Raw genomic sequence first — 25,630 nt, 5'->3', positions numbered from 1 at the left:
TCTTGTTTTGAATCTTTTGTGTTAATTCAGATAGCTCAGGGTGAGGGACCCAGTCTGCATTTGGGCCTTTATTTTGCCTTCCCCAACTGATGTTTCCAGCCACTAGCTTACAGTTTCCCTAGTGCGACAGCTTCCCTTCCACTGGAAAGGATGCAGAGGGCTGAAAAGAAAAATGTAATCTAAGGGCCAATTTGTTTGTATTTGTATCTGAATTCTGGATGAAGATTACTAGTGTTAGCCTCTGCACAGTGCCCTAAATGTATTATCACCTTCACTGTGTGAAAGGAAAGCTGCCATTTCAGGTGGAGTTGCAAGTAGAAATTGGCATATTGACAAAAACAAAAGGGGAAAAAAAAGTAAAATTTATATATACACCATAATGGTCCTAAATGTGTATCAGAGTCTCTGAGTGGTTTTAAAAAAGAGTTTCTGAGGAAGTGCGTTTTAAAGAGAATTGTAAGAAAGAAATTCAAAGGGTAGAAACCTCTGCTGACATTAAGAAAATTAATTGAATTTTAAAAATAGGAGGAAACAATAGTTTCCTAAGTTCATATGGATTCAGTGTTGTGGCACCCAAAGTAAAATGTTATAAGCACTGTAAGTGGATGAGCTAAATATAAGGGCTGCCTGCTTTGGTCTGCACTGGAAGGGGAGCTGATGAAAAATCATTAGGGCACATCTTACGGATATTACGAAGATATATTCAGGGGGGTAGTCTATTCTTATACTGAAATAAAGGAGACCATGCAAAGTCAACAGAGAGCATGGTATCAGGTTAGCTATCTGGCAATAGATGCAGAAGTTAGTATTTATTTACAATAGGTATTATTTCTAAAGCAGAAAAAAAAGTCAAGTTATGATGATGGAGTTTTTTGCTACTTAAGTGAGTGATTGCTCCCTTGGCCAACAGTGATCTGTTAAGCTTTTAAGAACATAACTTGGGGAAATGTTTTGGTGGTTCCAATCCCTCTCTTGCACCATCTCAACTCCCTCAGTCAAAAAATAATTCAGGTTCCATCTGGACCGTGTTGCATTACTTCAGCTATAGCTTTGAAACCAAACTGACCTTTTGCACTGTGACAATTGTAAGTGATGGAGAAACCCCTGGAGCCAGTGCGAGGAGCTAAAGGAACTCTTCCATGACTACTACTTTTTGGTCGCTAACGTTACAGCTCAGGACTGGTACCCACCTTATACTGGCACGTCAGGCATTTTATTCTTTTCTTTCTCGTTGTGTAAGGAATGAAGTAATCACCAAGACAATCCTGTTTATGCTTTATGCTAGAGCAGTAAAGAGTATAGCAGAAGTTGAGAGGAATAGAGGGTGTTGTCCAGAATTATCCTCAACTTCGTGTCATAGTGTACGCGTGATAAAAAAAATAATTTCTTTTAAGGAATGAAGGCAAATCTCCTAAGTCTTTTAGAGCAAAGCTGAGGTGCCCTGCCACATGTGTTAGCCCTCTTTCCATTAGCTCATAGAAACCTGGTACCTTGTCTGGCACTGTTTTTTGTCAGTTTATTCATTTTTGTTTTGGTGAAATGTTTTAGATGTTTGCTCCCACGGGAGCTTCCTCCTGCGTCTCATATTCTTTGCATCAAGTTTTTCTCTGGGGAGTATGAGGAGGGAGATATTGAGCATTTCCATTCCCCTTTTCTTTATGAGTGATCATCTACCTTTCCCTGATTTATGTCTGGTTCTGAGTTTGACCATCTCTCCCTCTTAGCTCTCAGCCTCCCCCCCAGGTGACTATTCTATCACTAGATCTCCAAGACATCTAAATTGCTTTCTGCACCGCATTTAGCCAGCAAGTGGGACTGATCAAACATGGTCACTCCTACCTGACTTCAGTAGCCACCACTCTCTGTATTCTCCCTTCACAGAACTTTTCTTCGATGAACATCGCTTCTTTTTCAGAAATACTGACCTCATATGTTGTTGACCATCTGTGTGGTGTCAAACTGTCTGAATAATCCCATGACATACACTTTCAAAAAAACAGAGAGATAATACACGTTGACCTTTCTTGTTAGGTTTCATCATCACCTCTCACTTCTACCTCTTTAAGGAATACCTGTTGCAAAGGACAGTCTATTTAATTTATATCTGTAGGATTCCGTGTGAACATAAGGATCTGCCCTTGTGGATTTTGTTGCTTCTGAGGTCTATGGAGATGTGAAGATGAGCCAGAGAAGCAGCTGTTTATGTGAGTTCTAGGATGTGAGAGCAGACAGTAAACCAACCAAAGTTATAAATATTAATTTATCTTCTTTGAATGACACTTTCATCAGCTTGTTTTGTTTGCTTTTGGCTTTATTTTTTTTTCAGTTAAATAGTGGTTTCATTCTTTTAGTTATTTATATAAAGGTATAAAGCTAGGTATGGCATTGAACACCAGAATAAAATATAATGTAGTATAAAACACTGTAAAGTAGTAATCCAAAAATAAGTAAGTTAAGTACAAGAAAATAAGTAATCAAAGTACCACACATCAGAGTCCAAATCCAGTCTCTTGGGAACTTTTTTTTTCATGGGAACTTTTGGCAGTCACAGTGCTGACTTAGTGACTCTGGAAAGTTATTTATGTGTTCAGGTCATACTTCATTTTCTTCTTCACTTGGAGCTCCAACCAGATGTGGTATCCTCTCTCAGCATTTCTTGACAAAAGTCAGGTTAAAGGCTTTTCAGAAAGGATGGGGAATATGCTCTCCATATGGATATTACTGGTTTGAGGATTAGAAAAAAACATTCACCACTAAATATGAAAACTGAAGATATGTACATGGTCAGAATTGTGCCTAACAGCTTAGGAAAGGGGTAAATACTGTCTCTCAAGCTGCTGGGCTTCATTTGCCAAAAATTAATCTATTTGGCGGGGCAGGAAGAGGGACAGAACAACGTTTCTGTAGTCAGTCTGCTTTATTTTCACCTCAGGGAAACCCGAGATGGTGACAGTCCCACCAATTTCTAGCCCCATCCTGGATGATCAGCTTTAGACAGCTATTCACTTTGAGGTTGACTTGGAGTTAGTAGGGAAACAATATGCAGTGAGGCAGAAGGACAGGAATGGTGACCATAAAAATGTATTTGTTTTACTTCACTAAATTTGTTGAGCCTAAAAACATTAAGAACTTCTTAATTCTTAAAGCTTTTATGTAGAACTATTTCAAAATAATTTTATTACTAACCTATAATATACTGAGTTTAAAATTTTTATTACTTTTTAATGATGTGCTGGAGAACTTAGAGGCCTTCCATTTTACTAAGCATATTTTGTTTTAAACTCCAAAGCCCACACAGGAATGTAGTCTATTACTTATTAAATAATTTAAGTATTATTTGTCGTTCATGCTTTTTTAACATTAAAGCTTTGGAATTTGCTGTTGAATATATTTAAAGCAGAAATTCTGTATCTTGTCCTTTTTTTTTTTTTTAGTATAGGGATGCCTTGGTGAAAGATGGGTTTCTGTGGTGATTTATTATTTAACATTACTTGGTCTCAGTCCACCTTCTTCCTGGACACTGAATGACCTCTATCTAAGGTATTCTTAGAGGATAACGATGCTGACTGTCTCTGTAAAGTGCTTTGGGATACACAGCAAATGCTTTGTGCAAACTGGTATTATGGTCTTTGTGTCACTGGATACGTACTCAAATCTCAGAAAACACAATCCCCTGGCATTAACTAGAGACAGAGGCCAAGGATTGGATGTGGGTGTTGACTCACTTGATTCTTCAAGTCACTGGTGAGGTCAGTTACCGGCTACGTTTTGGGAAGATTTCTAGACCACTACAGAGTGGACAGAGGGCTTCAGGCTGCTGACTGGAGCTGAGGAGTCTCCCAAAGAGCGGTCAGGCTGCAGCAGAGACCAGCTCTGGTTTGCCATGAACAAACTGTGAAGCTTGCTGAATAGAAAAAGCACTTTGCCTTAGAGAGAAGATTCAGGAGAAACAGAGGAAAGAAACACTGTACTTAGGACCCTAGGAACCCATCTTCAAAGTAAATAGAAGTACTTGAAAAACACCGACAATATCCTCTTTTGTATCAATGAAAAAATATGCAGGTGCTCGCAAGGGACTAGCTTTCACCAGCTCAAGATAATCAGCAAATTAATATTCTTCCAGCTTCCTATGAGCTTCCCAGAACTCATAGATATAAATCCACCATAGGGAAGAGGATATATTATATTTCACCTTCTTAAGAGATAAAAGAGGGCTGATGACTAATGCTGAAATGAATTGTTAAGAGACTTATTTACTTTTAATTGAGCCTGCTTGTTTGGTACATGTCCCAGTTAATTCATTTTTGTTGTGACCATATTGAAGCAACATGCACCTTTTTGTGACCTTTTCCTATAATTATTACCATATTCCTCTTTTGAGGCACTGTTTTGATTGAGTACTCAAAAAGCTATGCTAAAATATCTGTAGTATTAGTACAGAGTCAAATTTTCCATTGTTTTGAACTTAAGGATCTTAACAGAAAGAGTCATTCGTTATTGAAGTTCTTGAAGGTTAAGGGTCACTTACCAGCCTTTAGGGCTCTGGGGGCTGTTTCTTACTTTATTAAATTTTACAAAATGACTACTTTTGAAAGCGCAGAACTTGTTTTCTCACTAGAAATTCTTTAAGAAAAATGTGTTGTTGGATGGCAGCACTCAGAGATGTCTCATCATTCCTCCACTGTGCTAAATATTGTATATATAGAGGAAAGGAGGACAGGAGAAAGTAACAGCAGCTGAAAAGGAGCTGGCAAGCATGACCATCACTAAGCTTGCTGAGATTGCTGTGTGGAATCTCTGCCCCAATCTCTGCATTGGTTTTATTATTGCTTAAATTAATTAGAATAGTTGACAACTATTTGCCTAAATCACCAAAGAGCTGGCTGAGCACCTAACTGTGAAGGAGGGACTCTTCCAGACATGGTAGCCAAATTTGCAGTGGTAGGTGACTATGTCAGTGAGGTGTTGCCTGTGCAAAGGTGGGGTGGGGAGTGGGTATTCCTCAGTGCTTCATGGGCTGAAAGTTTTACTGTTTTGTTCCAACCTCTGATATAGTAACAAGCTTGGTATGATATTTTTGTACTGTCATCAGTTCCTCTCCTCCTGTTTACCAGAAAATCCCAGCCAAATAGTTTTCTTCCATCACGCCATGCAAAAGCGCACCAGTGGAGCTAGTTGGGGGCAGCTGTCACACAGGTGGTGTGGGATGAGAGGAAGGTGCTCTGAATGTTGGATCTTTCATTCAAGTGGAAATAGGAGGTCTTTAAGCAAAAGAAAGTTGCCAAACCAAACCATGCCCACTGGCTGTTGTATTTAGAAAGCTGCTGAATGTCCTTGCGGTTTTGTGTACTTCTTACTACTGTGGTCCCTTTGCCTCACGCACAACAGGACGCTCACAGAGGATATTTCTTTACGCAGGACTTGCTGATACTGTTTCCCATGTGATCTAAGTAGTGTCCCTGCTATCCTCAGTCTCCATTGGCTCTCTGTTCCCTTCAAATCAGATCAAAATTGGCCACGCTTTTAACTTACTTTATAAACACTGTGTATCTGTTTTCTCTTCCTCCTTCCCTGTCCTTTTCTGTCTACTTCCTTACAGAGTGCCTTCATCTCTGTTTTATGCTGTGTGGAGTTGCCTTTTTGTACAGGAGACTCTCTCTGTTCTTGAAACAATTAAAAACACTTCTTTAAAGATAATGGCTATCTCCAGGTCTCAGCTTTTTAATGGAAGGGCCCTCCAAGCTGCTGGGAATTGTGATGTCTGAGGACAGCAGGTGCTGGGGAGCGCCTACCCTGGATACCACCCCTTCACTGGCATCCTGTGTCCTCTTGGTTTAACTCTCGCCTGAGCAATTTTCTGTTCTCCTTCAATGGAAGACTGCTCAGGTAGCAAAAGTTCCTCTGTCAATAGAAAAGAAAAAGTTTGAAAATCCTCCTTCAGCCCTGAATAATAATCTAGGATAAAAGAAACTGCCATCTCAGACCACATCTACTTCATGCACCAAGGGAAGGGAAGGTGGGTGATTGAGAAAGCCAAAGGAATGGTCTCTCCACACAAACAGAATTAGAGGTTAATGCTTTGCCAGGCTCACTCTTGATTTCTCTCTTTACATAATCTGGTTTAACTCTTTGGCTTTGTTTAACTCTAAAGCGTTCTGCTTTAGAGTACATATGAAAGATGCACTACGAAATATTTCCTTTCCATCACTGGAGAAGTTTTCTTTTTACATAAACTCCTGTGCCACATCACACAGCATGCAGTCAAGGTGTTGTGTTGTGCACAACACCTGCAGGACTCTACTGAGTGAAATCTGAAAGTCTGAGAGTTGTTAAAACATGACTTTCTGTTTATGCGTTTTTTGGTGTAGAAACAGAAAAACTAGGGCTGGAGGCAGGAAATGGATTGCCATCTTGGAAATTTAACGACCAGCTCTTTCCCTGTGATGTGTGTGGAAAAGTGTTTGGCCGACAGCAGACTTTGTCCCGACATCTCTCACTGCACACAGGTAATCCGATGCTTTAGTGTCTGTCTTTGCAGCGTTGAGCAAATCTGCTTGTTCATCATGGTTTCTTTAGGTGGAGGGGGATGAAGGTAAGCAGAAGAGTACGTGTGGAAGGAGCCATCCTCAGCTCCTTGCACTTAGAGCACAGCCAAGTGCAGCAGCAGGCCAGAATGTCATAGGAGTGGCATTTAGGGAGTTAATTATCATTTTATTTTTCTTTACAGAAAAATAAATTTATCTTTACTAAGTTTGTAATTTATCTTTACAAAATGTATGTTTGTCCAAGTTCCAATAGGCCAGTCTGTAGATATCAATTGGTTAAGCATGCCTCTTCACAGAGCTCTAAAGAGAAGACGCAGCTTTTGTCTGTCCTTTCTTGCATCCACCTGATGAGCTTTTTAAACCCTACTGAACAACAAAAGATCTGGCCTTGGTGTTTCAGATATGATTAAACTGAAAGGATTTAATATCTGTAATTCACCTTTGCTCTCATCACTGACTTCCACTGAAAGGAACAGGGGCTGGTTTACCCCACACCAGCTTCCTTAAAGTCAATTGGTTTCAAATCAACTGAGACTAACAGAGTTTTTATATGGAAGATGCACCTTGTTAGCTTGCTGAGGCACACTGCACGAAACAAGACTTGAAAGCAAGAATTTCTGATGCAGTGCTGTAAAATCTTGTTGGTATAATGCCAGTAAATGTTGTACCATTTAGTAGAGCCACACTGAAAAGGTTCAGATGCTCTGTTCCATGACTTTGTGGGGTTTTCTTAAACTGCTCTATTGAATTTCTTTCACCTAACACACTTGTAGTAGTATATTTCAAATTTAGAGCATCAGGTCTTCAAAGGGAAAGCTTGTAAAAGCTGATGTAATGTAATGTTTGGTTTTTTTAATTAACTCCTTACAAAATGAAGTCTGGCATGTACAAGAATGTTGCTGCCAGGATTTTGAAATGTTTAATTTTTTAAAAAATCATTTCTATTTTAAAAGTTGTGAAGCATCAGAAACAGATGATGAATTTGTTTGGGTTGTTTAATTGTTCTTTGAGTGGTTGTTGGTTGGCTTGTGTTCATAACTGGCTTAATGATGCAGCCTTCTCTCTCCTTCCCACCCTCAGATTTTAATACAAAATCAAACATCAACTCTCTGCTAGTGATCACATGGGCAACTTCAGAAATACTTACCTGGACCCAAAAATCAGATAGATGCTAGGTAAAGGATATAGTTGTAGATTATTGAGCTGATTCTGTACTGGCTCTGCTGCAGCTTTCAGAGCTGCAGTTACCCAAGTTTTCCAGAGTTTATAAAGTTTTATATTATCTGACTACAAATATTAGACCAAGTTAAAAAAAATACCCCTAAACTATCTCCAAACGAGTATTTTTCTGAGTAATTGCTGTGAACTACTGTAACTTTCCAAAGTCTCTAGCTTCTGAAGTACCTCATTCTGAAAGCTGCTTGGAGAAACCCAAAGGAATGCACAGTTGGTTACTGGAAGCTTTAAAAACAGCTTGCTTCAAAATGAAGCATACATTTAAGGTTTTCTGTTTCTTTTTCAGAAGAGAGAAAATACAAATGCCACTTGTGCCCCTATGCTGCTAAGTGCCGTGCTAATCTGAACCAGCACCTGACCGTCCATTCTGTGAAGCTGGTGAGTACAGACACTGAGGACATTGTCAGCGCTGTCACTTCTGAAGGCAGTGATGGAAAGAAGCACCCTTATTATTACAGGTGAGGACCCAGCGGAGGGCTGTGCACAAAACACCGGCATCTCAGTGTCTTATCTGCTTGCTAAGGACATGTTACAGGGCTGCCCTTCTGGCCTTCCAGGATGGAACTGCACCAAAAGTATTTGGCTTGCCCATATCTGACTTTGGGCTCAGCAGCAAAACCCTGCTGGCTGCCTTGTGCTGTTTGACTTGGCTAGCCATTGGGAAAGACTGTTTTGGGGTTTTTTAATTTTATTATTATTAATGGCTTTGTGAGGCAGATGTGCTCTTAGAAGCCTCTTAAACTTTTTATGCAGTGTTCGTTTAAGTTTTGTGTATGGAAAAGTCCCATTGTGTATGCAGATTCATGGCAAATCTAAAGCACCGTGCTTCCAATTGCCTCTGTTGGTTCCATTATTTTCAGCCAAATCCATGAAATCAAATGGTAAAGTAGAATTACAATCTCCACATACATATTTCCTCTATTTGCTAGAGGAATATTTGTTCTAGGATTCAGTGACCAACACAATGAGAGAGAGAAGACCATTAGGAAAATATGCCTGAAAAAATAAGAGGAATTGCCCAGATAAAACTGTTATTTGGGCATGCTCATTGTTGTATGCACTGTTGTGTGCTCTGCAAACTGTGATATGCACCCTAGTGGCCAGACAGATTACAAAATCACTCCTGTTTTTAGTCAAAGTGCCAAGAACAGATTTAATTACAGAATCATAGAAGTAAGAAATAAATGAGACCTACTGTATTAGATTATCTAGTCCATCCCCCTGGGAAGGCAAAATTGTGCCCCAGCGTATATGCCTTTTCAAATGTTTTTGGCTTGTTTTAAATGTTAATGGCCTAATCAAAGCAAGAGGACTCTGCATAGAAAGTTAAATTAAAGGGTCCTTTCCATTGCCTCTAAATATCACTGTTTATGCACCGGCTGTGAAATCTGTATCCCTGCTAATTATTTGCATAGCTGATGACTGCTGATTTCCAGTCAAGCATAAGGAGTGTTTGAACCCATTTTTACTTGCTTACACTCAATCTGCCAGGCAGTTTTGCACAAGATCCCAGTTTGGCATGGGAACCATTCCAGAGCTTGAAAATAACTCCTGGAGTGTGCAGCAAGCTCTCCGTTTGTCAGTGTATCAGCCCTACTAAACATCTTGGCAAGGCTGCAGTGCATCTTATTGCCCAAAGGAATCAGCTAGGTGACGCGCAGCATCTGGAATCTGTAGTTTTTAATTAACTTTATGATTATTTAGCATCATTATAGCATGTACAGGATTGTTGCATTGTGCCTGCCCTTAATCACGTTGGCATGGCCATCAGTTCAAATGCAGTTCAGCAGACAAAAGAATTTTCCAGTGAACATTCAACAGTGAGGAAGAAAAGAAATCTGTGCAGTAAGTTTCTATGTACAGAATGAAGGGAAGGGCAATATGCTTGTGTTTTTGTTTTGTTTTTTAATGTTTTTTGCTCTTGAATTCCCTTCTGCCTGCAGCTGTCATGTATGTGGGTTTGAAACAGAGATGAATGTCCAGTTTGTCAGTCATATGTCCCTCCATGTGGATAAAGAGCAGTGGATGTTCTCAATTTGCTGCACAGCATGTGATTTTGTCACCATGGAAGAGGCAGATATGAAGGCTCATGTCAACAGCAAGCACACAGGTGATGATCCCTCTCTCCCAGCTGCAGTGATCTCTCTCTCCCTTTCTTTTTAGGCGCAACCTTCACACTTCTCATCAGCACTCTCTTTACTTTTACTGAAACACTTGCTAATTAAGGCCTGATCTTGCAAAGTTGAAGTGAGTTGGACTTCAGCCAGGCAGATGGTCTGGTAGCGCAGATCAATTTTCAAGCTTAGGGAAATAAATGAAGGACTACTTAGCCCACTCCCTCCCCTCCCCCCAAATCCCCTTTGCTGTTGAAGACAGCACTGCATACATGTTTTGTTTTTCTGGCTGGTTTACTATTTCATCAAAATCATGATTGCCTTTATGGTGACAAGGTGACTTTGGGTGTTAATTGTGCATACCTAGTTGTTGGTATGTAGTACACAATATATTGAACTTTGCTGTTGATCTGTTCTCCCCCACAGTCTATCAGTTTGAAATTTCTTGTTGAGGTTTAGTTGACACTGTGATTCAGCAATACCATAAATTTAGCTTTATCTTAACTAACAGAACAAGTCATATGTTCTCTTCTGGTCCTGTTCACTTAATAGCCAAAGATAAGAGCAATAGCAGTTTTCAAACAAGCTCCATATGCTTAGTCCAATTAATGAAGTCTGGCATAATTTAAGGAGAAGAAAATTCAAATCATTTTAATTTCTCTCATAACACCAGGCAGAAGGGTTTTTACTGTCACAAGCTACTGACAATTGTGTTGACAATGTTGAAGGTGAATTGTGTCTAGCTCAATTTTTCCATTGCTAAATTGTTTTTTCTGTCCTACCAGGAATAAAACTGGGAAAATAGGAGGGGTGGAGAAGGAGAAAGGAGAGGAGAATGCAGTTGTTTGTGCTTACAGATACATGAATTAAATGTAACTATAGAGATACAAAGTATTGAGCAGCCTTCATGGTATTCTGTGCGAGCACAGCTCCCAGCATTACTCTGCGAGCTCCCATCTCCCTGCTCTCTGCAGTGTTTACATTCACTTATGACTCTGGCTGCACACTAACTTTGTATCTAGCCTCACTTTACATATAGGAAATCAAGGCAAATGGAGACAGCCATCTAGAGCAACATGTGAAGTTTGCATCAGAGCTCAAACTGAGCTGTAGTCTACTGTTTCTTGCTACTGTGGCTCTTAGCTTGGAGCTGCTGTTTGTCTTTTAAAGCCTCTCTTTTAAATACTTGTTCTCTATTCATCCTGTGAAATCCAGCCATTCAGCTGGTGATTCAGCCAAATGCTTGCATGCGTGGTAAATATGGAGAGAGGGGGGAAAAAAAGGGATTTTCTGGGTCACTTGACTCCAGTCCTTTACCCTGTAAGGTTACCAGGTCATAAAAGGCCTTTTTGTACAGGTATTGGTATATGTCTTTAAACAAGTAGAATTGTTTTGAACCAACTATTTTTATGGAGAGGCAGGGGCAGAATTTCCTGCTTTAAAAATTAGGGACCTTTCTAAAAATTCCAACCTGTGCCTTACTGATAATCTGTACATATACACTTTGTTCTTGTGCCAGCACTGTTCTTTATCTGAAAGAGTAGTCCCCACTCTTGCTTCCTTTGCCTTTCTTCTCCCCTTCCCCAGTATTTATTCCCTTAATATATTTATGGAGAGCAGCCCTCTCCCCCCTAAATGTTCACTGAGCCTTTTCTCATATGAAACACTCTTTTGTCATTGTACCAGTCCCTCATTGCTATGTTCTTGTTAGAATTCCTGTTCTCGACATACACAGTCACTGCTGTACATGGTGTGTTAGGTGAGATGTAATAAGTAGCTGTGGCAATGTAAGATAGCAGCAGCTACTGGGAATAGTTCACCCAATACACTCTGTGATCATATTTACCTTCCTTCAAGGCCCCATCACACTGCTCATATTCATCCCATGTTCTGCTCAAATTCTTCTTCTGTTTTCTTTGACTGTTTCCTACTGATAACTCCTCATTTGTAGCAAAAATTCTTGTTACTGGCCCTTCAGGTCATAACCTTGTATTCTGTACTATTAAATTTCATTCCATTTCTATTACTCTGGTCCCAAGGTCAGTGAGTCTTTCTGTGTGATATCGCAGCCATCCTCCCTATTGACAGCTTGGGTCATCAGATTTCATTAGTGCATTCCTACATTTTTATCTTAGACTTAAAGGTGCCGCTCATTGGTTTAGAGTTAGGCACATAGATATTGTTGTTTGCAGGGTACTTGGTTAGGAGACTTTATCACATATATAGTATGAAGCTTTAGTAAAGTCACTTTTTAGCACAGCTCTGATTAAACCAAGACACAGGTGGGAGCTAATAATTTGCCCATTCTGCCTCTTTGGCTCATGGCAGATTAAAATGGATTAGAGTTTGTATGAGAACTCTCACTCTAGTTCATTTGCGCTGTATGATGCAGTTTGGTATTAGAACTTCGTACATATATTGCACACATGAGGAAACTCCAATGGGCTTCAACTTTAGATCCAGTTAAATAAGTTTTTCTTTTTAATTAATTTTTCTTCATTAAGAGGTCCTAATAACAATAGATAAATCTTGAGACCAGGCTGTTAGCTCATACAGTCATTATTGAGGATGTACCCACAGTACAATGAGTGAGATTGTTCTTCTTTGCCCTTCCTCCCAAGTTTACCCAATGGACCCACATAAACAGGAAGGTGGGCAGAGGCTTAGCTGGGACCAGTAACAAAGTGTGCCATGAACCATGCTTTTGGTTTCCGCAGCTCAAACCTACAGAAAGTCTATTTCTTTTCTAAGTGACAAATTCTGTACTAGTTTTGAACTCTGTGCTAATCAAAGTGCTTCCTTGGGATTTCCTCAGTCTAGTAATGAAGTAGAGTTACACGCTCCCTTCCCACTACCATTACAGACAGAATGTAATCTGGGATACATTGACAGGTGTACTGTTGTAAACATATGAATGCGTATAAAAAGGAGGGAGGTGCAACTCTGATATTTCCCAAACAGATCAATTAATTTCAGACTTGTTCATAAGTAAGCTGGAATTAACTTTAAATACATTAACATTTTTCCTGAAATTAAAAACAGGATCACTGGGTTTCCATCTAATCTGCTGTACTAGTTAGTGCTCTTTATTCTGTTTTTTCAGTTGAAGACAGGAAGACACCCAGTGAATCTAACAGCCCATCTTCATCGTCTTTGTCAGCACTGAGCGATTCTGCCAACAGCAAAGAAGACGCAGATATAACCCAAAAAAACAAGGGCTCGAACAACCTGCTAGTCATTTCTGTAGTGCCTGGTAGTCAGACTTCACTGAACACTGAAGAGAAGTCAGAGAAAGGTAAGAACTTGTTAAACAAATACAAACCGTCACTTTCTATGCAGTGGATATGGCCAAAATGCCAGCAATAAGTATTCCTTTCTTTTCATTTTTCAGGCTTTGAATGTGTTTTCTGTAACTTCATCTGCAAAACAAAAAACATGTTTGAACGCCATCTGCAAATCCACCTGATCACACGGATGTTCGAGTGTGATGTGTGCCACAAGTTCATGAAGACACCTGAACAATTATTGGAGCACAAGAAATGCCACACTGTCCCCACCGGTGGGCTCAAGTAAGGAAAGCAAGTACACAAACTTTTACTGTGTTAAGCACCTCTAATACTGCGGGTATAGGACAAAAGGAAGTCAATTAGAAAAGATTAGTTAAATGTCTGATAATCCAGATTTGGGGCTTCCTTCTAACTAGATTAACACGTGCCCAGTCCTTTAAGGTTCCCTTAAGTTAGGCTTGCATCATAACAGCTAGGTATGCTAGCTGTAGACCTAGTGTCCACTGGTGTCAGGGCTCTAACAAAGTATCGTCCTTTCCCTTTTCAAGTCAAGTAGGAGACAATATGTGATGGGTCCTACAGGTAATGAGGTAGTATTACACAGAGGTGCTGGCAAACTAAGAGGTTTTTTGAAGGCATTAGAGCAAAGGAGAGCATGCACCACATTCTCTGTTCTGCACCTGGCTCAGAGAAACTAAACCCTGTACAATCTGTGCAACTAAGTATGAAGTCAGCTTCTCAAAAATCAGTGCTCTCAACTACTTTATAACCTTTGTAGATTCTAATGCAAAGCCAGTCCTCTCCAGAAAATAATAATTTTGATGCTTACTGTTTTGGTTTGCATGCCTATACTGTTGTATAAATTAACACGTAATGAGCAATACACAGCTCTTTAAGAAAAAAAGCTCTTGGTCCTTGGCTGAGCTATAACAGATGCCTGATTAGAGGGGGCACCTTAACAAATAACAGACTGTCTGCTGGAATTCCTTCTCTGTGGTAGAACTACTTGCAGTGCATTTGCTATTGCAGCATAGGCAATAGGTATTTTGTGCTGTAGTTCAGGGCTCAATGCAAATCTTTCATCACCATCTAGGGGAAGTACAAGTCCATGTTGCTGTTTCTGCATCAGAGTCTGAGTTGGACTCACTATTCCTTTTTTACAAGCCTTCCTTTTAAAAGGGCTTTATTTGTTTTAAGACCTGAGGTGCTGCACTTTAAGGTCTGTTGGTACAGAGCAATGTTTCTAGAAAGTGAACCTGACCTTATGTCAAAGTTGGACCTGTGAGGGAAGGGTGACTGCTGGGGCCATATGCTTGCTCTCTGTGTGCAGGCAATGTGACGTTACGCAAGGATGCCTGTCTGTTGTCTCTGCTTATTCCAGCTGCTGCAAGAAGAGTGGCTGGAACCACATCAAGCCCAGCGAGGGTTCAGCACAGCAGACCTCTCTGCTTGCATTACTCTTGCTAAGTAAACTAATGTTTCAGTGCACTGTAACTGTCACGTGACTAGCGCACCATGTTTAACATTATCATGAGTAGCTCTATCAGTTTGCACTGCAGTTTGGGAAAACTGGTTCTGTTTGCCAGGCAGAGTCTGGTCTCCAGCTCAGTAGTTCCATGAATTGGGATCTGTGATCACTTGTGATGTGATGACTGAATCTGGGAAAAAGACCAGACTGAGAAACATAGCGTGCCAGAAGGACATGATGTCTGTCTTGGATGTACAGACCAGTTGGCTATTGCACTTTGGGTTTAAGCTGCACGGCATCTGTTCTATTTACCAAGGAAAAACCATGACCTATGACTCAGACCTTCCTGACAAAATGGGCTTCTCAGTCTACATAAGTTATTCCTGCTTCACTCAAATAATAATAAAGTACCTTGAAGGCTGCACCTAAGAAAAAGCTCTGATTTTTTTTTAAGGCATCCAAAAAAGTCTGAAGAGATCTAAGTAAATTGTATTTTTCTGTCTCCTGTTTGCTTTGGGGGAAGAGAAAAAACCATGATTCCTCCAGCTCCAGATCAAAATCTGAGATTCTGATCCAAAGAGCTCCCAGCCCAGGAGAGGTATGTGTGCATAGACATAGACAGCTGAGTCCTCTGTTTTAATAGAGTTAATCAAGTTAGCCTCAACGCCAAGCTGCCTCTCTGGATCAGAGTACTTCATGTACAGCAGGAAAACTGTCTGGATGTTTTACTATCCATTTGTTCTCCTGTATTGTTCATTGTGCTCAAGAGTCTCTTGTTCATCAGCTAGATAAAATTAAGCCTGTATGTGCAACTGCTAGATCAGTTCTAGCAAATGAAAATAAGCATGGAGAGAGAGGACCTCTGCTTAGAAATTATCTTAAATGATGGAGCATAAGTGTCAGACCTGCCAACCGGTGAAAGCAGATGAGCGGGATATGTAGACATCGATAAGACAACAGCCAGGTGCCTTAGTTGTATCTTTTTATCTAGATTTGCTCTTTTAGCCCACCAACCAGATCTGGAATGGAACATGCTTTCTTTAATATAGCAGAGATCCCTGGCAAGTAGCTGTCTTCATCAACATGTTCTCAGCTACGTAAAGAAAGGCTGGTGTGTTTTGTGGTGGTGTTGCCCAGGCTTGTTCAGCTTAGGCTTTCTTTCTAGCCTTCCAGCTTTCCATCCACCAGCCATCTTGGCCCTCCCTGGTGCAGGAGCCAGGGGTGAGGCCCATTGCCATCACCCCCCGAATCGGGATGTGACCTGCAGTGAGTAACCAGAACTCACATCCTGCTCCCACACAGCAACAATTCCTGCTGTGGCACAGGCGGGCTGTAGGCCAACACTGCCAAACACGTGTCCTCTTTGAGCATGACTAGCTCGTCTCCCAGAAAAGGGAATGCCTACAGATCAGCCCAACAAACTGCCTTTCAGCTGTGTCTAGCGGGTACCCAGCAAGCTTATTGTTCAAGGTCACATAAAAGGAACTTTGTAAGCCCTTGCTATACATACAGCATTACAAGTTTATTCCATTTTTACTAAACAGCTGCTTTCATAGTCAACTGTAAAAACTCACTTTAAACCACTTCTTAATGGTAAAAATGGCAAAAGTGACTTTGTGCAAACACTAGGAATGCCATTACATAAAGTACCTGTGACTCAGTCACCCATTCTGCACATCCCAGCCTGCTTTGCAGTATCTTCCCCATTAAGGTAAGCCAGAAGATTAGAGGGATGCTCCTTCAGTGTGAATCAGTGTTTTCCTAGGAATGAGTGAGCCCTACTGCCCCTAAATGGGCAATCCTACTCCAAGTGGAAACGCATGTCAAGATGAACTAAATATGCTTAAGAGGCCCTACAAGGGAGAACCTGCCATTTTTTTTCTTTTTAGTAGGTCAGAAAGGGGCTGAATGACAAGGGTTAAGGAATGCGGGTTTCCAAGCTGACTGACTTCTTTTCTCTCTCTATCCCTGCCCTCCCTTGCTGTGTTGTCAGGTGCCCGTTCTGCATCTACTCCACAAACCGCCCCGCAGCGATGGAGTGCCACCTGAAGACTCACTACAAGATGGAGTACAAGTGTCGGATCTGCCAGACAGTGAAAGCAAATCAGCTGGAGCTGGAGATGCACATCCGAGAACACCGCCTTGGCAACCATTACAAGTGCGACCAGTGTGGCTACCTGTCCAAGACCGCCAACAAGCTGATTGAGCACGTGCGTGTCCACACAGGTGAGCGCCCTTTTCACTGTGACCAGTGCAGCTACAGCTGCAAACGCAAAGACAATCTCAACTTGCACAAGAAACTGAAGCATGCTCCACGCCAGACTTTCAGCTGCGACGAGTGCCTGTTCAAGACTACCCACCCTTTTGTCTTCAGTCGCCACGTGAAGAAGCACCAGAATGGGGACTGCTCTGAAGAGGAGAAGAAGGGCCAGTATTCAACCTCCAAGGAAGCCAGTCCACTCCTACCAGTGAACAGCTCCAGAAACCTCCTGTCACCCCTCTCAGTTATGTCTGCCTCCCAGGCTCTGCAAACAGTGGCTATGTCAGCTGCACACAGCAGCGGGGCAGAGCCAAACTTGGCAATGAAGGCCTTGGCCATCAACGGCACTTCCTTGTGCTTTGATAAATACTGGAACTCCGAGTTTGCCCACCTTATTCCCTTAACAATGTTTTTCCCCAAAAACCACTATGATCTCACATTCCATCCACCCAGACCTCAGACTGCACTAGGAGGTGCCTCTTCACCTAAACACTCCTTCCTTGCCTACCTTGGACTAACAGAAAGGGCAGAAACTGTCTGAGGGCAGTTACATTCTGTACCAAAAATACCCCGACAAACCCAGCAGGTATACATGGCTGCAAAACATAGACCGAAGAGGTAACGAACACTTGTACTATATATATCATTAGTAAGGTTTAGAAAATGGCTCTTTGTGTATACTTATTGCATTGACATGAAAGCTGCTTTATTAAATCTACAAGAGGTGACCTACTGCATACTTCTACCTTCAGAGGCATGTTCCCAGTACTCTTATCTAAGAAACTATTTTGTCTTGTTAAGCTGAACAAGAGTGTCCTTAATGGCAATCAGCACTTGTAAGATTACATATTGATGCATTTTATTTTTGGTCTCTGGGTGTGTGTGTGTGCATGTGTGCATGGGTGTGTGAAAGAGAGGCTGTCTGTAGCGTGCCATGACATTGCTTTTGCACATCCCTTGTATTGGCTTATTTAATTATTATTAATTTTCCCCCCTTTTCACACACTTGCTTCATCCATCCCCCCTTGTCTCTCCCTGAACTGTAGATTTGTGGAGGGAGTAACGCTTGGTTCAGTGTGGATTGGTGTATTATTTGAGTGCTGCTTTGCAGCTTCCTTTATTGTTTGATGCCTTGTACTCATTTGTGGAGGTTTGAGGATTTGGGGTAGAACTGATGAGGAAGAAGTTGCTTTCAGCACTGCAGGAGGAGAGTATGACAATGAAAAAGGGGGGGGGGGGTGTACATACATATGCAGACTGCAGAACAGGCCCGATTCTTAACTGTTACACAGGTGTAACAAACACCTGAGTTTGGGCCATAGCATACATCTTTTGTTTTGAAAGGGCATATAAATATTATATATATGTATATGCATATATATACATATATATATACACACACACTGTATTAATGCAGTGGTTGGTTACCTTTTAGTTTGCAGGAACAACCTGTATAACTAGAATTTTATGGTGGAAAAATCCAGCAAAGGGGATTAAAAAGGTATGGATAAATTCTGGGTATAAATACTCAGACTAAAAAAAAAAGGCAGTTTTGCACAGTGCTTTAGTCTTGCACTAGTTTGTTTTTCACTTGCAAAAAAAAAAAAAAAAGAACATTCGGTGGGATGAAGGTAATAAGACTGTGTATTTGAAAAGGTACCAGTAACAGCTTTGAAATATAAAGCTATAAAAAGATGCTGTTTTAACCATACAGTTCTCTTTTATACCCTCAATATTTCAATTGTACTTGCAGATTCTACAGGCCTATCAATACCCTCCATGCTATTAGTAATACTTTACTCCTTTTTGTTAATGGCTGATAGAGTGTACACTGCTAGGAAGCTAACTAACTTTATACTTATTTAATGCTCTTACTTTGTGGTCATTAAAATGACATGTTATATGTAGCACTTTATTGCAGGAAGAAGCAAATGTGGATTGGTTTTATAACCTTTGTTAATCTCAAAATGCCAACAGTGATCTTAAAGATCTGACTGACTGTTAATTGATTTGTATTTTTTAGAGAACTTGATATCCAGGAAGAAAGATCAGGATTAAAAATACTCTGCATTAAAATTGGAAGTATAAAATATAAAACACTTCAAAATTATCATGTGACTTACAGGAATGCTTTCTTCTTACTGGACTATTGTTTTCCATGGTGTATCTTGGAATTGGATCTTGCTGTCTTTCACCAGGTATGAGAGATCTGTCTGACCTAGCTTTTTGCAGAGTCCCCTCTTTCCCCCACAGCCAAGCCCCAACTCGTGTTTAACATGTTATCCTCCCACCCTCATGCTATTTCAAAGCAAGTTCTCCTGCATGTCGTGGGATGGAGGGATGCGACAGGCTTCAGGGGCCGCTGGTGCCAGCCCCTTGTCCGTGACAGCACTAAAGCAATGCCCCAGTTCAGAGAGGCATTTCTGGTCCGTAAGGGCTCTTAGCTATATGCACTCTTAGAAACATAATCTCAATCTCCATTATTTCTTAAATGAAGCTTGTGAAGAAATACTTTTTTGACTCAAAACTTGCATCATTTAACCTAGTTGCAAGATTCCTACCTTTGTTTTGCACTGAGATAGCCGAACATTCTCCACTGTCATGACCAAACTCTTCCTGTAGAGCTTTGGGGAGGACATCCTTATCCGTGCGCTGCTCTTTACATACTGGAAGCTATTTACAAGGGGGAACTATCCAAAAGGAGTAGCAGGTTATTGTTTGGAATTATTAATTAAAAAGATAGAGAACCGCACCATCTTGTTTACATTCCAGCAGACAGTTTTGGTTCTACTGAGCATGTGGCAGTTTTGTCTGTGTAAGCAGTTAAGAAAAGCCATCTGTTCCAAATTGTGTATAAACCTTAGCAAGCAATGTGTATAACTCAGGGCCCTGTTTGCCATGCTTTACTCCATCAGAACTCCTGGTGACCCCTCTAGGAGTACAGACAAAATAGAAAACGCTGTATTAGTACATACTCTAAGTATAAAAACTGTTAAAAATCAAGTATTCTCAGCAGCATGAAATATGCAATCTGCATCCAGGAACTATACCAGTTCTATAAAATACACTCCAATGCATATCTCTGACCCCACCATAGTAGAGCAAACACTTCCAAATCAAAAGGCTTATTTTTTAAACGAACAGGTAAAGTACAGCTGTGTAGAAGGAAGAAGTAGGAATATTAATGGGATACTTTATGTAAACCAAACTGCAATATAAATAGGGCTGGAACTTCCAAGAACGAGCTGTCAGCTTACTAATGCCACGTGTTTAACAATGTTCCTCTGTACCAGTATCTGAAGTAGTAATGTTTAATGTACCTGGGCAACTTTGTTTAGCACTTTGGAAAGAATCAATTAATTCTTTCTGGTAAGTTATAGAAGAAGTTTTCTCTGTAAGGAAAAATGTGTGTTAGGAGGTTTTTATTTTTTTAAGAAAAACAGTATTTATCAGAGCTCATGTGTATTAAAATAATTGGTTTGCAGTTCAAGGCTAAAGAAAGGAATGTTCTCCTACCTACGAAAGACCAACAGTTCTGATAAATTCCCCCCACCATAAAGCAAATTTCATACTGGTTTTCACTATGCATTCTTTAATGAAAGCTAGCGTGTTTCTCCATTCAGTAATTCAGTTAAAGTTCTCAGCACTTTTTTCTTTCTTCTTTTTTTTTTTTTTATTTGTTGTATTATGTTCAAATATCAATCTGTCAAGGTTTGTGTACATTAATAAAAATTTGTATTGTATAAAGCTTTTTGCATTATAAGGCTGTACAGGGTCATTTTGACAGTAACTGGTATATTCCTTTGCATCTTATGTTGCATTGCCAATTTCTAGTGTATCCAGTTTGGAAGTACAATATACTCTAATTAAAAAGGTTGGCTATACTCTTGTTTCTTTTTGTCCCCCCCTGCTTTTGTTTCACCTTAAATAGATTTAGTGGTGGTGATGGGGTGTGGGGGGTGGGGAGTGTTCTCCTACAGGACAAGAAGGCATACAGAAGAAAGGTAAGATGTTTTCAATAGTTTAAATTGAAAAGAAAAGCTCTGGTTAATACTGCTGATTAAGGAACGCAGCGAATACTCCTTGTATAGCTGCAGTACTTCCCCCTGCGGGCCCTGCACTCGTACCAGGCTGCCAAGGCAATTCTGCAGGGAGGCATCTGCTCAGGCATGAGGATGATGGAGCTCCTAGGCCCTGTCCTCCTCAGCCCTGCAGTTCAAACATCGGATCCTGGAGCAGCTGTTTGGTGAGCCTGGCCTTGCACAGAAGCAGCCCCCCAGTGAAATCAGAAGAACTCAGCCCATAGAAAGGAGCTACACAGTTAATAAAAGTACATCATGTATTAAAAGATTTTAGTAGACATCTGAATTTTTACTGCAAAAATATCATGTATGCATTTTGTCAACATCTTGGAAAAAGTTATTTTTTTCACCAAAGACTAATGAAGTAATCAAAATGCAGATAAGACATTGAGGCGGGAACCCCTAAGGGGAGACAATTTCCAAGAAGCAAAGATATTATTGGCCCCATTGAACAAGAAAAGATAATTAACATCTTAAAAGAAAGTTAGAATATTTAAACACTAACCAAGGAAAAAAACTGAGTATTCACTATGCAAAAATTATCCTCAGGTTAATTATTAAATAATATTTTATTAATTACTAATTAACATTAATTTTGATATTTGTGTGTTTGTAATATTTATACTATAGTAATAATTGCTGTTATTAATAATTGAAATTGTTGATGTTAACTTAATGCATTTGGTTTGCTCGTTGCCCCCATCAGGGCAGTATTAAGGTCCAATCAACTGAAAAATTATTTTTATTTCTACTGGGGTAGATTGGGGATACTAATTTTCAGGCCTTCTGTCAGTACCTCGTAGAGTATGCTGGGCTGCTTATGCAGTTGTGGGCTGAATCCTCTGCTCCTCTTTCAGCTGGTGACTAGTTACATGAAGGGAAGGCATCTCCGGCTTTGACATTAGGACGGTAAGTCATGTTCCGGAAGAGATGGTCTTTCTCTCCACTTGAGCTGTATCTGTAACAGGAAATATACAATGATGCTCTAGTTTATGTTTTTTTGAGCTATATGTAAATATTTATCCTAGCCATTAAAAGATGATCATGCAAATTCTCTGGTATAAATTTGAAAGGTATTTCAGAGATTGATCTACCAAGTCCTGATTGTATCTTGACTGCTTTAAGACAGCCCTCTGCTTGTGTAACTTGTTGAAGTTCTATTGTAAATGATTATAACCCTTCATTTAATTGAGGAAACGGTTTAAGATGTAGGTTCAAATTGTTAAACTAATTCAGTCAAAACAAGCAGAGAATGGGTAGGGAGCAAGTCAGAGAGCATCTTGGCTTCCAGAGGCAAGGGGATGTGGCTGTTTCTGGAAGCAGGTACACAGTATCATCCAGAGAGGAAAACAATTTCTCTAGGAAGGAGCTGAGCAGAGGATTTGAATTATTATGCCTATATTAGTAGTCAGCTAGCAGTTAAGCGCAAGTCCAAGTCCTTTTGTAGCTCCAGCCCTTGAGCCTTACTTTAACTTTTGCTTAAAACAAAATCAGGCCTCATCTCAACTAAAAACATCAGCAGTCCTCTCACATTTGGCCTCTCTTTCCCAAAAGTGGTAGGTCCAACAAAGGAACGCTACAAGTATCTAAACAGAAGCTTAGTGTCACGTAGCAATACGTGGTAAAGAACTACTGTCCTTTACAGCAGGTGCCTACAGCATGCTTGTAGACTTGTGCAATTTTAATCAAGGAACTCAGGTTTCCAGAAATTATTTTTTCTGACATATATGCCAATATACATTTGTGTGGTGATAGAAAACTTCTCAGTTTGTGTACTGCCCCCCTCAAATTTCACAGGAGCAAAAACTGCACTGTTTTCATTCTTGCATCCCCATATATTTTGAATATGTCATATATATATAAATAAAAAGAAAAAAGTTTTTTAGAAGTAGAATCATTTCTCATAATCCTGCACCTGCCATGGTCATCATGAGCCCAGCAGAACAGGGCTTAAAGAGGAGACTTTGAAAACCTCCAAAAGTCAACTAGTATTTTCTGTAACACAGTTAACTGTAGAGAGATTTTTTTTTTGCAGTAGGTGCCATCATTTATGCAGAGCCATATTTTAAAATACATGTTGTGTTAAAAATATCAGTTGTGCTCCTAACAAATAGCCATCTGCATTATATCAACCACCATCATATCTGCTGCTAATTGGCCTCCTTGTTGACAAGTCCCAGCAGCAAGGTTAAGTACAGGCTGTAAAAGCAATGTAGCCTCTTGCCCAAGGGGTCAGAGCTCAGGCAGACTGTGCAGGAGCCTGCACAGCCTTGGCTGTGCTATATATTTTCTAAGAGCTAATAAAGCTCCTAACCAGAGGGCTGCCAACCACTGCTGCGGTCTGTGGAATTGCATTAAGCCACCTGTCACCCTCTCATCACAGCTGCGCTCAAGCAGTCTGCAAGGGCAGTTGCATGGTCTTTTCCTTTGAAGTTTAGAAACTGCCAGATAAGCAAAGACTTCCAAAAGCAATGGCTAATCTTGGATGTGGGGAGGCCAAGGCCCAAGTGCCCAGCATAAGCCCCTGGAAAAGGCACTGGAGTGGGTTTTGTGCCTTGAGTTCACGCCCCTGAAAGACTGGTGTTTTCAAGGTGGCTTACCTTCAACAACTAAATCCATTACTTGCTTTTAAAAAGCTTGTCCTCAGTCACCACTTGGGCCCAAAATCCTGATGGGAAGGTTGAGGAAGCAAACAGCTGCCAGGTTCGCCAGGAGAGCATGTCAGTTGGAGTACAGCGCTTGTGGCATAAAGCCAGTCAGGACTGCTCAGAAATCACAAATGTTTTGACAAATTTAGGCTGAGTTAATAGGTTACGTTTGAAACAAAGACCAGACTTTACTTGGCTTGTGGTCTTGCTGTATAGCTCTTGGGAAAATGACACTACGTGTACTAGGCTGCCATCCAGTTGCTGGATACCAGGCAACACATCAGAAATGCAGCTGTTGTGCTGCATGTGCACAACAGCTGTCTTTCTTTAAGACCCCTGGATGTGGATATATTTACATGCATGACTCTCAAGAGTACCCACCACTCAAAAAAAAGGCTGCCTGATAATATACGGCAGGAACAGAGAGGTAGCAAGGAGGGAAACCAATTGGAAATGTTTGTTTTATTAAATTTAAAAAAAACCCTGTGCAATGGAAGAGCAGGAAGTGATAATCTGGCTTGGCAAGAGCATTTCTTTGCAGCCTTGTGCATCTGTGTGAAGGCTTAGCAGCCTACTTTAAGTCATTAAGGGGCAGGGGATGGGCCTTTCCATACTAGGAGATTTTGTAATAATTGCTCAGTTTCCCTCCCCCCCTCAATTGCATTTAAAATAAAACATATGGCACAACTCTAAAAAGAAAACAGTTTTCAAATTTAGGATAGCATTACTGAAAAAGACTTTTTGATTTTCTGTATTAGCCTCTGTTGTATGCATGTATTTCTGTTCTGCTCTACTTAACTTTTTAAACCTCTAATTTCTATCACATACCTTCTTTTCCAGTTCTTCTCAGCCAGTGTTTCATTGGAATGGCAAATTTTGGACTGTTACTTTTCTGAGAAGGTGTCTGTTTAAATAAAGAATAGAAAAATGTTTTCTATCACTGAGCTCCTAAAAACCTCATGCCAACACTCTCAGTATGGGCTAATGTGACCCAAACCAAAAACAGGCCTCACTTGCTGGCTGGTCAATAAATATCAAAGGCTTTCCTGATTCTTTACCTATTAAGACAGAAATGGTCATTGACAGGCTAGACTGAGGAATTTGCTTTGTAACAGATTTAACAGGAAGCCAGCTGGGAGAGTCAAAGATGTAACTAACATGATCACGCAAAGATCACTCATAGGACTTTAGAACCTATTTATGAATGAATATATGAACCTATATTATGAATGAATACAAGCACCTTTTCCCCTGCTTGCTCTCACCATCTCTGTCACATCACAGTTATCGCAAATAAGCGCATAAGCCTGATCTAGATCCTGCTCAGGAGTGGCCTGCCGTTATCAGCTGCCCAACCTGCGGCAGATGCGCTGCCGGGCCATGAGGAGCGCTGAGGAACTGGTGCTGCCGAGAGGGCTGAGCTCCGGACCAGAGCCGAGCACTGTGCTGCCGCAGCGCCCCAGCCAGCCCAGCATGCGCACAGTGCAGTGTGGTGCTACAGATGCAGCCCGCACTGGGATGCTGAGGGCAACTGCCACCTGAGGAGACAGAAAAAAGTCATTTGGTTCCCTTGTAGGAATAAATGCTCTAAAACTGTATGAGTACTTTAATGCAGAATTTCTTGCTAGGACCAGCAAATAAATTATTAGAAACTATACATGCCATGTTTATCTTGTATTGCAGGGCTTAATGTTTTCCTGACATTTAGTCACTCTAGTACACAGCATACATTGCATTACATTACAGTTAGAAGCAGTAGCTGTTTCAGGGGGGGAAAAAAAAAATCACAGCATGTTTTTTCCTAAAATTGAGAAAAAAAATTTAAATGGCATGGGCACGTAAGTAAAGATAAGTAATTGCAGGGCTGCTCGCTCCATCCGCATGATACTGAAATAATACTATGCATATGCTGAGGCCTATCAGTCATGCCAGTGACACTTTTTAAATGTAACCAGATAGCTCCATTCTCTTGTGTTACCAGTGATGTCTG

At 40.6% G+C, this 25,630-nt stretch overlaps 1 protein-coding gene across 1 annotated transcript in view; it reads left to right on the top strand.

Moving 5' to 3' along the window:
- ZNF827 (zinc finger protein 827) overlaps positions 1-20,794 on the top strand; it is a 105,157-nt gene extending 84,363 nt beyond the window's left edge. The window contains exons 9-14 of the mRNA XM_013951834.2: positions 6,369-6,506; positions 8,068-8,239; positions 9,725-9,891; positions 12,999-13,190; positions 13,287-13,464; positions 16,644-20,794. Of these exons, the coding sequence (XP_013807288.2) occupies positions 6,369-6,506; positions 8,068-8,239; positions 9,725-9,891; positions 12,999-13,190; positions 13,287-13,464; positions 16,644-17,451 (1,655 nt within the window). The 3' untranslated portion in view covers positions 17,452-20,794. The remainder of the gene's footprint in view (positions 1-6,368; positions 6,507-8,067; positions 8,240-9,724; positions 9,892-12,998; positions 13,191-13,286; positions 13,465-16,643) is intronic.
- Positions 20,795-25,630: the final 4,836 nt, after the last annotated feature.

The sequence above is a fragment of the Apteryx mantelli genome, chromosome 5, assembly GCF_036417845.1.
Source record: "Apteryx mantelli isolate bAptMan1 chromosome 5, bAptMan1.hap1, whole genome shotgun sequence".
In the NCBI taxonomy this organism is placed as follows: Eukaryota; Metazoa; Chordata; class Aves; order Apterygiformes; family Apterygidae; genus Apteryx; species Apteryx mantelli.
Note: the sequence above shows the minus strand (reverse complement) of the source record. Positions and strands in the feature narration are given on the sequence as shown.